Genomic DNA, 14,182 nt, shown 5'->3' with positions numbered 1-14,182 from the left:
TGGGTGGAGAGAGGCAATGTGAGAGTTAAGTCAAGAACACAACGCAATGTCTCTGGCCAGGGCTCGAACCCGGACCATTCGCTCTGGAGATGAGCACACTAACCATGAGGACACCATGCCTCCACAAAGGCAAACCGCCTACTCTAATAAAACTCTTTTGGTTACAGAAACATGCACAGGAATTCATACTATTCAACCAGTCTCAGGTCAAAGAGGAGACAACCAACATGGAACTGAAATGACATCGTGCAGTCAACCCCACAACATGGATGCTGCAAGGTCAAAACCACTGCTCATATCCAGGACTATCACTAAGCTTGGGACATTGAACAGTATGACTGTGTTTGAGGCTGGGAGGGTCCAACAGATTAGGATGCTAACTCAAATAAGAAGAAAGAAGTGGAAATGGATTGGCCCTACACTAGGAAAACAACATGCTAATGTTACCAGGCAGGCCCTCTTCTGGAACTCGCAAGAGAACAAAAACATGGAAGGCCTAAAAACAACTGGAGGAGGTCTGCTGAACAAAAACTGTAGCAGATAGGATCGCAGTAGAACAAAATGAAACTCAAAACCCAGGATCGATACAACTGAAGGAGAACTGTGAATGCCCTAAGCTACATCAAGAAGGAAAGGGGATAAGAGAAGAGATCCTTTGTGGTAGCCCAGTTGTCACAGTCAGGGAATACTGCTTCCCGTTCTTTCACACTGATCACTTGTGAGGGAGATGAAACCTAACTTGCTGCTTTCAGTGTAGCTAAGATAAGGCCTATTGAGAAAATAATTTTCATTAATGGCGTGTGAGACTGGATCTATCTCCCTGGGGTGAAGAGGTCCAAGCTTCTGAGGTGGGGTAGGGTGGGGGTTCATAGTTGCCATGTGGCTATCACAAGGGTGTTAATTCAAGGTTCATTCATGCTTCCCTGTCTGTTTTTTTCCTCTAGGTTCCTTACCTCCTGCATATCATTATTATCTCAAAGTATAGCAAAACATTAAAACATACTCGCTCCATGGTCAACTGTCCAGAGGAATCAGCCAATGTACCATAGATTTCAGCAAAAACCTGAAGTAAAAAGAAAACTTCTTAGAGCTTCTTCAATGTGGCTAATTAAGGAAGTGGTCCATGTGGATGTTAATGAAGTTTATCCTCTTCAGTCCCAAGAATTACAGGAGCCAAGTAGCTCCACAGTGCCATCACTTTATTCAGGTTTCTGTAGCATGAAGTAACTACTGGAGTATTACCACCCCTCCTCCGTGAAATGGGATGCTAGATTGTTCTACCAGTTGGCTGGTACCAATTCTTACCTGTGAGTGAACAGAGGGTATTGTAAGAACAAACAAACCTTGCTCAGTTCTTGAACCCAGACATCTCTATCCAGAATGCTGAACATACTAGTCATGAAGCCACTGTCCCTACCTCCCTCCATCCATCCCCCTAAACTCCCCCTACAGTGTAGTACTACAATAAACTCTCCCTTGGGAGCAGATCCTGGGCTGTGCCCTTAGGAGAGGTGTCTGCCTTAGAGAAAGTTCAGTAACAGAGAAACAGGTGAAATTCAGTCTGAACCAGCGAGACAACTGTGTCCTCCATCAAAGAGAGATGTCTACCTTATAGTGGCGTATGCCTTACGAGAGTTGTCAGTAGTAATTGACCCGCCCTGTCCCCCCCCCCCCCCTCAACAGATGGAAAACTACATTCTATCACAGGTGACCCCTGCATACATTCGGCATTTTCCTGCAATCTACTAGTACCCATAATTACTTAGCATACAGTCAACGCAGAGAAAAGTATCATGGGCAGAACTCAACACGACAGTCTTGGTCAGGGTTCAAAGCTACAGATTATTGGAAGGCATTTATTATGAAATGAAGTGGAAGCCTACCAGTTAGCATGCTGGACTCTGTGTAGAGTGGTCTGGGTTCAAACCCTGGCCAGGGTCATTGCATGTGTTGCATTCTTGGGCAAGACACTTTACTCTCACAGTGCCTCTCACTACTCAGGTGTATAAATGGGTACCAGTGAATTTAATGCTGAGGGTAACCCTGCAATGAACTACCAACCCATTCAAAAATACTCCTAGCCGCTTGATGCTACAGAAACCAGTAAAAGCTCTGGCTGAATGGGCTGTTTGGCCTGATGATGAATTAACCTTTACCTGTTATGAAATGAGTGGAATTTCTCACCTTCAGAGGATTGATTTCAAGTACCAGCTTGTCCCGGTCAACAACATGACCAATACATGGTCCAAGAGTTGATTTAAGGTATTCCTGACCTGGCCCTCTTCTATAATAACAATAGTAGAAAAAAAAAAACCTATTGATGTACATAATTCCCTTGAATGTGGACTTTTCAATCATATGTATTGCTCCAAGACTCAGAAGATTGACTTGTAGTCATAACAGTGGGTCCAAAAGAAACTTAAATTACCTTGTGTATGTTGTCATCATTCTTGTGATGGCAGTATTTGCTCGAAGGAGGCTGTTAAATGTCTCAGACTCATTAACCTCATATTTCAGAGCCAGCTGAAAAAAAGAAAAAGCAACAAACATAACACGCAATCAAGACACTATTCATTCTCGACTTCTATGAGGCATTCAGCCTCATCAGTTACAAGTATCACCTTACAAAAATTGAGCACAAATAATGTAATGCTGTTCATTGTTCTAAAATAGTTAATTGATTAGATTTTCTTTTGCTGATTTCCAATACTAATATTTCTGCACATTACTAAAGTTAACACTTAAGGTGGCTGGTACCAGTTTTCTCGTGCGGACAGTAGATCACCATCGTGCGTCGTGCGTCATGCGTGAGTAACACGTACGATAGAGGCGCGAGATTTAAAACTCGAAAGACAAAAACAAATATGGTGGCGTGCGGCTTTTTTCAAGTAAGGTCACCTTTGTACTGTTGGAAACGAAATTCGTATATAAAGGAGGCTTCACCTGCTAGAACAACTTTAGTCAATTCTGTGTATTTAAGAAAAATTGTTTCGGGAATTCCATGTTTCCCAAATTTCAAAGACAACTTGATTGATCGTGACAGCCACTGGGAACGTGTAAAGGACTTGCAAAACATAGGAAATCTACTCAGAATTTGTGTAAAAATCCTACAGAGTAAGCCCAGGAGGTTGTCTTTAATGACAACTACAACTGTAAATGATGTTTTAGCAGCAAACAAAACAAAACGCCTGTTCGGAGCCCGCTCTCCCGCATGGGCACATAAAGCAGTCAGCAGTAGTCAAAACAGCTGATCTTATAAAGTCTGGATTTTTGAATGCGTTGCTACATGCGTGGGAATAACTGAACTTGCGAAGGCTTTTACATGAAAACAAGCCCAGTGATCCCTTCTTTTTATTGTATTAATATAATATTATTATTGAGAAGAAATGTCAGAAAAAATTTAAAAATTCTACTGAAAGAAATTTGCACTTTGTGCATATTGTTGTTTTTCCAAGTTTATAAGAAATCGGCTCCGTAAAATTACTTTAAAATTGTTGTGCATTTTCATTTTCAGATGCTAAAAGCTATTGGCTAAAAAAAAACTCGGGGTCACTGGGTTAATGTTTTAGTTATTAGTGATATAAGCGAAAAACCAGGTCTGGAAAATCCCCTTGGAATTTTGCCATGGTAACTGGTGACGATAAAATAACAGCTGTTTTAGGTCAGGTATAAATTATATAATCCAAACCTACAAAAATATTACAGTGGCCCTGGTCTGCCTTTTTGCTCTATTCTTACAAAGGTATGAACCATCAAAAACCTGAAAACTGGTACGAGCCACCTTAACCAAAATTGTAACACCATCATTTTAAATTGTAGTTGTGCATGCAGGATCATCAGTCATCAGTTCATTTTTGTTTCATTTTCATCAAAAACTTTAACATTTATTTATGCATAATGGTGAATGTTGTTCTTTTAGCCTTCGAGGAATTAAATTTGTTTATCTTAAAATCATTTTGTCCACTAATATTTCTCAATCATACTTGGACACTTTGAAGAAATGAGAAAATGCTCCCGACAGTAGATGACCTCCAGCCAGTGTGCACTAACAGCTGATAGTGTGCAACAGCTCATCAGCCAATCAGATTGCATTTGTATCAATTAGTATTAACACTAGTAGTCAAATTCTACTATAAAAGCACAGAGAAAAGTTTACCTGGAACAAAGTGAGTAATAGATGTTCTTCTCTAAGCTCATACTGATTGCCATATAATGAGAATAAGACAGGCTGTAATAGATCTAAATACAAAACACAATATTACAGTCAAACACCCTTTTGAGTCAAACATCCTTTAAACCAAGTGAGAGAGTTCCTTCTTGGCCAGCTAGCAAGCTGTCCTCTTAACACTACTCGACTGTTCCAAGCACAAGTTAGGTTTGGATGAAAGTGTTGCTTTTTTCACTGTCCTGTGGCAATTTTGTTCCGGGGAAGAACTTTCCCTGCCTTTCCCTCTGTTATATTCTCCAGGTATGTTGACTTGTAGTCACTCTTGCTGGATATGTCAACTGGGGAAGGTCAATGGAATTCTCCCAGTGGCTTGTTACTTGAAGTAGAATCCTTTCAAAGTGCTAGTCAACTAATGCGTCTATCAATATCAATAATATGGTTCCGGACTATCTTAGTTTGCACTTTGTCTTCCGTTCCGATATCTTAACCTATAACTTAAGAGATAGTGACTGTTCGCTTGCCATTCCACAGCCCTGCACTAATTATTGTAAAAGGAGTCTGTCCTACAGCGGAGCTGTACTGTGGAATAGTTTACCCTTGGATATTCGTCAGTCACCCTCTCTTGATGAATTTAAATCTAAGTTGAAGAATTATGATTTTGATGGTAATCTTATGTAAGTTTTATTTTGCTTTTATACAGGGCTTCCTTGTAAAGCAGGTTTTTTTTTTTATCATTTCTCTTATTGCAGTAGTTATTAGTGATTTATTAGTTAGGTAGTTAGATTAATTTAATATAATATTGTTAAGTCCTGAAGGAAATACCTTGTCTAAATTAGGATTTTACCTAACCTTACCAATGTTAAGCCCAATTAGGCGGGGGAACCCAGACATATGTGGGGTATTTGACTTCAATTGCCATCCCCAGCCACTGGAATTTGACTGCGAGTCTGGATACCGGAGTGGGGACGGTTGATTTTTTTGCAAGGAGGAATGACACTTAATCACATCATCACATGAGCTCAGTTGAGATATCTTGAAATAGGGTGTTTTGGAGGTAAGCACTTGTTTTCAATAAATAAACAACTACCTCTTACTACTCACTTTCAATAAAAATTGATGCAATTCCTCACTTTGTAGAGATGGCATGGATTTTCAGTTTATAGCCTCACTTTTTGTCAGACAATCAAGAATTGGAATTCAAATATTTTCCATCCATTGACACCAAGAACTTACAGTGCATACCTCTCTTGAAATGAATAGACACCTGCCGGGCAACACGCTACAGTGCCTTGCTAAGGTGGGGAAATTAAATCTGATTTTACACATTTTTTTGGGCCCTACAGTGGGGATTTGGGCCAAAAATTCTTCTGAAGGGTCAAGTGCCCCACAAACCCCATGCTTCAGGCTTAACATTGATAGATGCATAACATCTGCTAAAAAATGCAGTTGTCTAGTTCGGAGTCAAATCTGTTGACCAGTAACTGCTATCAAATCAAAAGACTCACTCACCATCAATCTCTGCTAGCGAAACAATCCTTGTCAGCTGTGCTAGGTAGTTAGCCTCCGTTTGGAGGAGAAAAAACAGATTTCCATATTTCTGTATGATGATAGAAAAGATAACTAAAGAAAAATGATGATTTCTTTTACGGGAAAAAACTACGGGTGGACATGTACAGCTAGGGGTAGTGTTACTGGATATCTCCTAGCATGCATTGTTTCCAAGCTTCCTCAGCCAGTGTTCATTTCAAATTAAATGACTTAAAAACAATGAGAATGCTAAATATTTCCAGTCCAACAACTGGGCCAAATGATAGGTCATACATAACAAATCTCTTATTGACTGACCAATATGTTACATTTGATGTATCAAAATCCTAACATGGCTCTGACGCTTTCAGGAGGATATGGATATGTTAAGTTTCTTTTGTCCCTCAATTCCACCAAAAAACTTGAATACAAAGAAAAAACCAACAAATACAGACGTTTGTCCTGCACATCTTGGAACCATGTTAGAATATTGACAAATCCACTGTGGCCAAATAACTTGTTAGGAGCCACACTGGGAAAAAATCAGCCCAATATATTTTCTGTTCAGATGTCACTGCATGCAGTCTATACTATAAGGACACAATTAAGGCTAAAATATTCCCCCCTGAGTAAGTAAGACCTCTGCATTTGATAAACATGTACATCAGAGTTTAGAGAACCATTTCAGATGAAGTATCAACTGAAGGAAACAAGAGGGTAAAGATCAAGGCTCAAACCATCAGCTATCAGAAATCAAGTCCAGCACACTATTCACAGTTGACCAGTAATGTTGTTTGTCACTGAATTGGCAGCTACCAATGGCTTATTCCAGAAAAAATACACAGCCCCCCAACAGATGGCAAACTGGAAATTCTCACGGGAGGGGGGGGTTGATGGCTTGGAAAATCTGGGTGAGGGGGGGGGGATCTGAACCTAAAATTTCTTCCTTGGGGGTCACTTTGCCATGGGAAATCTTGTAGTCTTTCCGTTTATAGTGTTCTTACCTCAATCATGAAGAACCAGCACGATAAATGGATAACGATTTACGGTCATGACGCCCCCAAGATATAACACCCCCAACATGACGCCCCCCAACTACAAGACATAATGCCCCCTACCATTAAGATATAACGCCCCTGAACTTGAGTTAAGAACTTAAGTGAAATGTGTGTAAGGATTTAGGATTTAACAAAGGTAACATTAAATGAAAACAACTTCTCTTGAACTTAATGCGTATTACTTGTCAGTTGCTGGAAAGGCAGTAAAATATAAGTAACACTTGACAAGGCGCCCTTCTTGCTATGTTGTCATTGTAAATAGATCGATGATTAAAGTTGATTCACTGAGTTGAGGTGGAGTTCATTTTTACAGTGTAACAGCACGTTTTGTTTCGCACATGGAATGAAAACTTGTGATACAGAGATTTATAATTAATAGATGGAAATGGTGCGATATTTACTGCCTCAATAGTAAGAGTGAAAGTAAAAGTATCTTGTTGTCAAGAGGGTTCATCAAGTGGAATGGAGTTGATTTTACCATGAAAAACCTTATATAGCACATGAAATTGAAGTTTATACAGGCTAGATTTATAATTCATTGATTTAACTGATGTGATTTCAACCCTAAGTAAAAATAATGGTCACACTTGACAAAGCATCTTTGTTGTTATGTAGGACTCGTGTTGTTGCTGTCGATCGTCATCATTGATTCTGCAATGCAGTTCATTTTACTATGATGTGCCATGTATCGCACATGAAATTAAAGCTTGTGAAGGCCAGATTTATAATTTATTGATTTAACTGATGCAATTTCGACCCTAAGTAAAAAAAATGGTTGTATTTGACAAAGCGTCCTTTTGGTTGCACCATTGTGAACAATGAAAATCGCTGAACGAGACCAAAATTAATGATTACCGACCAAACTACAGCGGATCGAAATCCTGCATAATTTAGTATGTTTAATATGTCCATTTAGTGATAAATTAAATTGAACATAAAACATTGTTAGTGCTGGATTATATCTGATGCGTGTATGTTCAGCATCTTGATATAACTTCAATAGAACGTTTATTCACGATTCAGACCATAATTAATGAGACTTTAGCTTATTTGCAAAGTCTCTCAAGTAGATTAATGTTTTTTTTGTTTTTCTTTTCATCATTTTCGTCATCAACACGCCTCATTCTTTCATATTGACCTGTGCGAAGACTAGGACCAAGTTTTGATCCAAAGTGGCGCCCAAAACAATGGAACAGATTGAGCGATGCAATAAGTCAGTATAAAACCAAAAAAAACAACAAACAAGCAACATGCATGGAACAACAACATGAAACAACCGAATAGAGTAAACTACAGAAAATGAAGATATAAAAAATTGATTTTTTATGTAAACATATTTATTATTTTTGATTGTTCGTAAGCTTATCGTTTTTCGTTTGGATCTCGGGTGTTTTGTAACTATCTTTCTATCGGGGGCATTATATCTTAATGTTGGGGGTGTTATGTCTTTTAGGGGGCATTACGTCTTGTAGTTGGGGGGCGTCATGTCAGGGGCGTTATATCCTGGGGGCGTCATGACTGGTTACCATAACAACAGCTTTATGACCGGATAAAACACCATCGACTGAGCACGCAACGCCTGGAACATTTTTACGGTACCCAGGCCACCTGTGCCTGTGCTTTGTAACATCCTCAAAAATGGGATGAAAAAACGATTAGGCTGAGAGTCAGTTGTACTTTTCTGTTTTATTCAGGCAACCTAAGAACTCGTTTTGCTGGCTAACATGCATATGCACAATTTGCGTATAATTTCTTTCTTAATTCTTACGATGTGTAACTGTAAAATTGTGGTGACGAATTTGCTTGTAGCATTGGGAATCTAAATGACTTCACAACAGCAGAACTTGTTTACGAACAAACATACTTATAATATATACTTTGGCGTTGTTAAGTTCTTTAAGTATTTCACATTGAAGATTCCTCGTTGGATCTACAGGAGTTTTAAGAAGTTTTATCTAGGCTGCTTCTGCTTTATTATCTGTGCCTTACGACTGATATGGTAAAAGACAAGTTTATGGAAACCAGAACATGGGTATTACGCATGAAAACTTGAATGCTTGAAAGAAAGGCAAGAATTCCAGTTGACCTACAGACCCACAAAGGTAATGAAATTTAAAATTAGTCTAGTTTGAAAAGCTTTCTTAATAAGCTTAAGTAAATGTCACATTAACAGTCCTAACAATGGGAACTCGATCTTGTAAACACATGCCAATGTAGCCGTTTTGTCACCGAAAACTGAAATTATAGTTTTTATTTACAATCAGCTTAAGGACTTTTTTCGCAGTAATTTTTCTTACATTTACATAATTTTTAAAACTTACGAATTTCTCATCTTGTACATTTGTTGTGGTACAGAAAAAGGCAAATGGTGTTTTCGAGGAGAGTGTCAGATCACTCAAACGTTAAACATGATCGTTTGAATAATCCGATTTCAAAAATGTTGAAATTTAACCCGCAAAATTCACCGAGCTTTTAAATTATAATAAACAGGGATCTTTTGGATGAAATGTTACGTCTTTTCTATTGCCTGTTGTTTCTAGTTTGGGCCTTTAAAAAAAAGAATGGAAATCCGGGCAGGAGCGGGGGTCCTTGAGCTTGGAAATACAGGCAGGACGGTGGTTCTAGCAGTCTGGGAAATCCAGTCAGAGGCGGGGGGGTCAAAAATGCTTGCCATCCGTCGTGGGGGTGTGTATTTTTTCCGCAGGCTAGACTATAGAAACCAAATTAACTAATTTGACAAGAAACCTTGACTGACCAAAGCCAAAAATCTATTTAAATAGAGTAACCACTCCCAGCCCCTACATTAATAAACATTTAAACATACCTCTTGCTGTGTGTCATTGTCTATTATCTCTGAAAGGAGAAAAATATATTTACTTGAGAATGGTAATGATAAAAGATAAGGAAAAGAGTTAAAATTTCCAATCAGGTTTCAAAATCTTCTTTATGAACCTATAGAATTTTAATTCAATTTGCCAAATTTATAAATGTGATTAAAATTGTTGTTTCCCAAAATTCTGTTTCCATAATTTTCAACTGAAGTAGTTCTCTTAAATCTGCAAGTTGAACTTATTGCCTTGATCCCCAGGAACTAACTGTGTCAGTTGTTTCATCATTGACAATGACCTGAAAGGAATCAGTTGCTCCAAATCTCAAATATCCATACTCCTTCATGAGGGTTGAACAAGGGTATTCTCGTTCGTGATGCATGATTAGCTGATATTATTTTCTGTGAAATGCAAATTTAGGAAATTATTCTTCGTGATCTGTGACCTGAAGGTTTTCCATGACCCATGAAGAACTTAAATTATTCACTGATATTTGTAACTTCACCACTCTATTCTATGTTATTTTGAGACACAAGCCCTCCAAATGGTTAGAGTCGTTTGTCAAGAGTGACTTTGCAATATGGAGCTTTGACTCATCCTTTCACAATTTTGCTTTCTTCAAACACTCTCTCTAGTGTAAGAACAGGTCATTAAAAAGAATATCTTATTTGCCTATTTCGTGATTTGGAAAAACTAAATTTTTACATCTGTAATCCATGATCCTCTATTTTTCCTGTTCGTGAACCGTGCCAGAGACCGCCCGCCCCCCCCTGTACGACGTAGTTTGACACCCTGTGCTCACTACTATACTATGGAATTTCCAGTTTAGCTGGTTTTGGACATCCTTGTCCCACCCCCCTCCCTGCTACCAACCCCCTTCAGAATTTCAAGTGACCCCATAATAACTGTACAGCAGTTGGGTAACAATATTTTCTGGTACCACACAACAAGTAAAATTATGGCAACACTAGAAACCAAGGCCAGGGAATTGGAGAGCTAGGAGGGGGACCTCCAGAGGTATAGCCCATATCCTAAATGTTGTGATGATGAGGCAATTCAGGGGATAATCCTCGGAGGTGGGCAGAAGATTTTGCTCCAGGTTTAAGTTCTTCTCACAAAATGTAAAAGTGATCTTCAACTTTATCCACCAAACTGGATTTTCCCCCCTAAAATTCAAAACTACTCCGCAAGTTGTGGTTTGCATTTTCAATTTTGAAGCATACACGTAGTTGCAAGTTTAGCGAAGTGAACTCAACATGTTATTTACTAATTTTAGTTGACAATTACTTCCCTCCTCTTATTACTTCTCCTCAAATGAAGCAATATTACTTCAGTTTCTACATGAAAAAGGTAAACAGGATGTTGTCAAATTGAAACTGGAACTTGTCAAAACGAGCAGTTTTGAATTGTTGTGTTCTTGAGGTGGAACAACTTCATAAGAGAGAAAAGACTGAAATACAAAACAGACAACTAACTACTGACTGAAATTTCTCAGTACACTGTTTTATAAGACTGAGTTACATGATCCCCACAGGGCTAATGTACACTACATGAATTAAATTTGCAATTTGCTTGACTGTCAACACAAGCACTGCAAAATTGTGTGGGAAAGAAAATCTGGTTTGATGGCCATGGGAGTTTACTTAGCTCCTTCAAGCAGAACCTATCCTGTCTGCTGCACACCTGTGCAGTGTCTATAACCAAGCTACCCTAATCTGCAGGGGTAATAACCACACCTCACGCAGAGAGGTCCTGTGACCCCATGGAATATTTTAAGGGTTGCAGACATCAGAAATTGGATCAAACGCATAACCTGGTAAATGTTCTATAATTCTTACAAGTATTGCAGTTGTTTGATTCAAGTTCCCACGACTATTACCTAGGAATTTGTTATGATACTGAAGAGGTCACATCTCTACACCCCTGCCGACTTGCCTAGGTGTTTATTTAAAAGAAGAACTCCCTCAAAAATTTCCTAGTAAACAAAAAGTATATAAATTTCTGCATGGTAAATTCCAACAAAAAATAGTCTAACGGGTAGATAGTTGTTAATAAAAGAGCATAAATCAACGCAGTATGAAAGAAACGTCACATAGCAAATTGATTTACAAAGGTTTTCAGCCGTTCATGATGTCGTAGGGCGCGCAAAGGAAATTCACTGCATTCTTCAAGCAATTACCATTAAGGATAAAATTGTTAAAGGATGTGCGACATAAGCTTAGAATTTAAAATCCTTCACGACTGCCGCGGATGATTAGCTTATGGCAAAGGTCACGACAGGCAAGATTAGTACTGGATTGGCTGCTGGCAGACAAGGACTCCACTCAAATGTTCACGAGGAGTCACGATTCCGCTCGCAAAACAATCATTTAATAATATTCCATTAAAATAAAATATTCATACGTGTATTAGAGATGTAATATCGCCTTACCGACTTTCAAGGTTCGCTCTCCTTCAATAGAAAAATCTGCCAATTCCTACGGAAGAGAATCGAAAGAACGCGAGTAAGCGCGGTACAATCGACGACTAACGTTCAATGACAGTGACAGACCCATACCATTACAAACACACGTCTAATTGCGATAACTTACTTCCACAGCCTTCTTGTGGTTAATAAGAAGTCCAATACGCTGATCGAAGAAGCGAACCTCCCTTTCCAATTCATAGTTTGTTTTGCTCAAGTCCGAAATCTTGTCTTTTAGAACTTTTAACTGCCTGTGGACTAGAATCGACAACTTCACTTAACACACATGCACCAAGCGTTTTCACAAATTAATCAGATGTACAAACCAAGTGGGATAATAGAGAAGACCGCAAAGAAGCCATGTTGAATTAAACAATTGTTCCGTACTTGAATTATGCTGCAGTTTTTCCTCTTCCATCAAAAGTGATTCATCGTCTACGGCAGCCATGAGGTAGCGAATTGAATGGAACGAAATTCACGTGAAGTTTCCTGTCTTGATGATTGAGGTGAAAACACGGACGAAACAAGGTCAGCGCGGCAAAACCACCCCGAACAACTACGCATCATTGAGAAATCTTGCACCACTGCGCTGGAATTTTATCGAGGACATGCCCTCAAGACCGTTTCCTGAAGGAAAATGTTTAGAACTTACTCACTGTGTACCTAGAGTAGCAGTGTGATCGCGCATATCGCTTCCGCTCGACAGGATGTTCGCATGGTTTGGTTCTGTTTTTACATGTGACTCAATGTTGAATTCTGATTGGCTGGTTGGGATTTTTTGACAGCACTATCTTTTCCGGTTTTGCGACACGAGGGCGGGAAGCGAGTGACGGAAATAGTAAATAGACAACTTTGAATATCGAATATACCTGGGAACATTTATGATTTTGTACGTTCGTCAGTTTTACAATCGATATTAGATTACGGAAGAAGGTAATGTTCTCGTTCCAAAAATGCTATTAGCAATATAGGAAGAACCGCTACTGCACATGGAGCAAATTTCTCAAAAGATCCGCCGGCATCTGTTCTAATTTGCTTTTATTTATGACACTAAGAGTTGAACTCCAGTGAAGATTAAAGAAGAGAGAGAGAGAGAGAGAGAGAGAGAGAGAGAGAGAGAGAGAGAGAGAGAGAGAGAGAGAGAGAGAGAGAGAGAGAGAGAGAGAGAGAGAGAGAGAGAGAGAGAGAGAGAGAGAGAGAGCTTTGGCAACAACATTTCAGAAATAGCTAAAGGGAATGCAAGTCAGACTACATAGAAGAACACGGGTCTTTTAGACACACGTTTTCCATACTGTACTCTTCCTGTGCGTTGTAGCCGGTCTACGTCCCAAGGTCGATTGTGTTTCTTATATTGTAGCCATGTTCCTAAGCTTCTCTGAAACGTGCTAAATCTCTAAGAATATGAGCAAATCGCAAGTTAGTTTCGGTTTAATTTCCGATCAGTGTTTTAGGAAACACCTAATTTGTCGAAGAAAAAAAAAAGAAAAATATTTGCATATGTAGCCATCCCTTTTAACAAGGTAAGCTAATCGATCGACTTATACTGCTCCGAAAAAAAATCAGTTTTTTAGAATCACTTTAGTCGAGAGTAACCGCGGGTGCAGTATATCTGATGGACTGTTCAGCTGGCGCCCCATATCTGAACTATTAGTTTAGCCGAGCAAGTTACATAATTTGTGCCCGGGTCAATTTGTGACGACAATCAGCATCTGGAGTATTTTTCTGAACCTCTTGATTGCTTCTAAGTTGCATTTCCTCTTTGTTACCATTCTGCATCTCCTCGCAAAAGCATGAAAGAGGAGGGTTTCTTTTCGATGGCTGTACCCAGCCGAAACGAAACAACAGGTGATCGAAAAACTGAAAAATGTTCTTTTTTTTCTCAGGATGTAACATCTATTTTCGGCGATAAGCTCGATCAATCTGCGTCGATAGGAGGAAACCCCAAAATAATGACTTGATTTTCGGACAAATTATTCGCTGTTATGGGAAATGTTGGAATGAGGATGCCATGTTGCTGACACTGAGTGACATCAAGTTTTTGTTGATTACTGCTCTTGTGTTCGTGCGACTCGCATACTTTTTATGATAAGATTTCCCCAAAAGAAAAAAAAAAGTGTGAAAATTGGCCAGTTGCATT

General features: G+C 39.1%; 1 protein-coding gene across 1 annotated transcript in view; it reads right to left on the bottom strand.

The window, feature by feature from the left end:
- Positions 1-13,123, bottom strand: part of LOC145493695 (uncharacterized) — a 38,268-nt gene extending 25,145 nt beyond the window's left edge. Inside the window, exons 1-9 of the mRNA XM_081473164.1 lie at positions 12,433-13,123; positions 12,173-12,303; positions 12,013-12,058; positions 9,578-9,606; positions 5,678-5,765; positions 4,157-4,239; positions 2,429-2,523; positions 2,185-2,284; positions 954-1,063 (exon numbers count right to left, since the gene is read on the bottom strand). Of these exons, the coding sequence (XP_081329290.1) occupies positions 954-1,063; positions 2,185-2,284; positions 2,429-2,523; positions 4,157-4,239; positions 5,678-5,765; positions 9,578-9,606; positions 12,013-12,058; positions 12,173-12,303; positions 12,433-12,493 (743 nt within the window). The 5' untranslated portion in view covers positions 12,494-13,123. The remainder of the gene's footprint in view (positions 1-953; positions 1,064-2,184; positions 2,285-2,428; positions 2,524-4,156; positions 4,240-5,677; positions 5,766-9,577; positions 9,607-12,012; positions 12,059-12,172; positions 12,304-12,432) is intronic.
- Between the last annotated feature and the right edge of the window lie 1,059 nt (positions 13,124-14,182).

This window comes from Orbicella franksi, chromosome 7 (genome assembly GCF_964199315.1).
Source record: "Orbicella franksi chromosome 7, jaOrbFran1.1, whole genome shotgun sequence".
In the NCBI taxonomy this organism is placed as follows: Eukaryota; Metazoa; Cnidaria; class Anthozoa; order Scleractinia; family Merulinidae; genus Orbicella; species Orbicella franksi.
The sequence above is the reverse complement of the archived record's forward strand: the minus strand, read 5'-3'. Positions and strand labels throughout refer to the sequence as shown.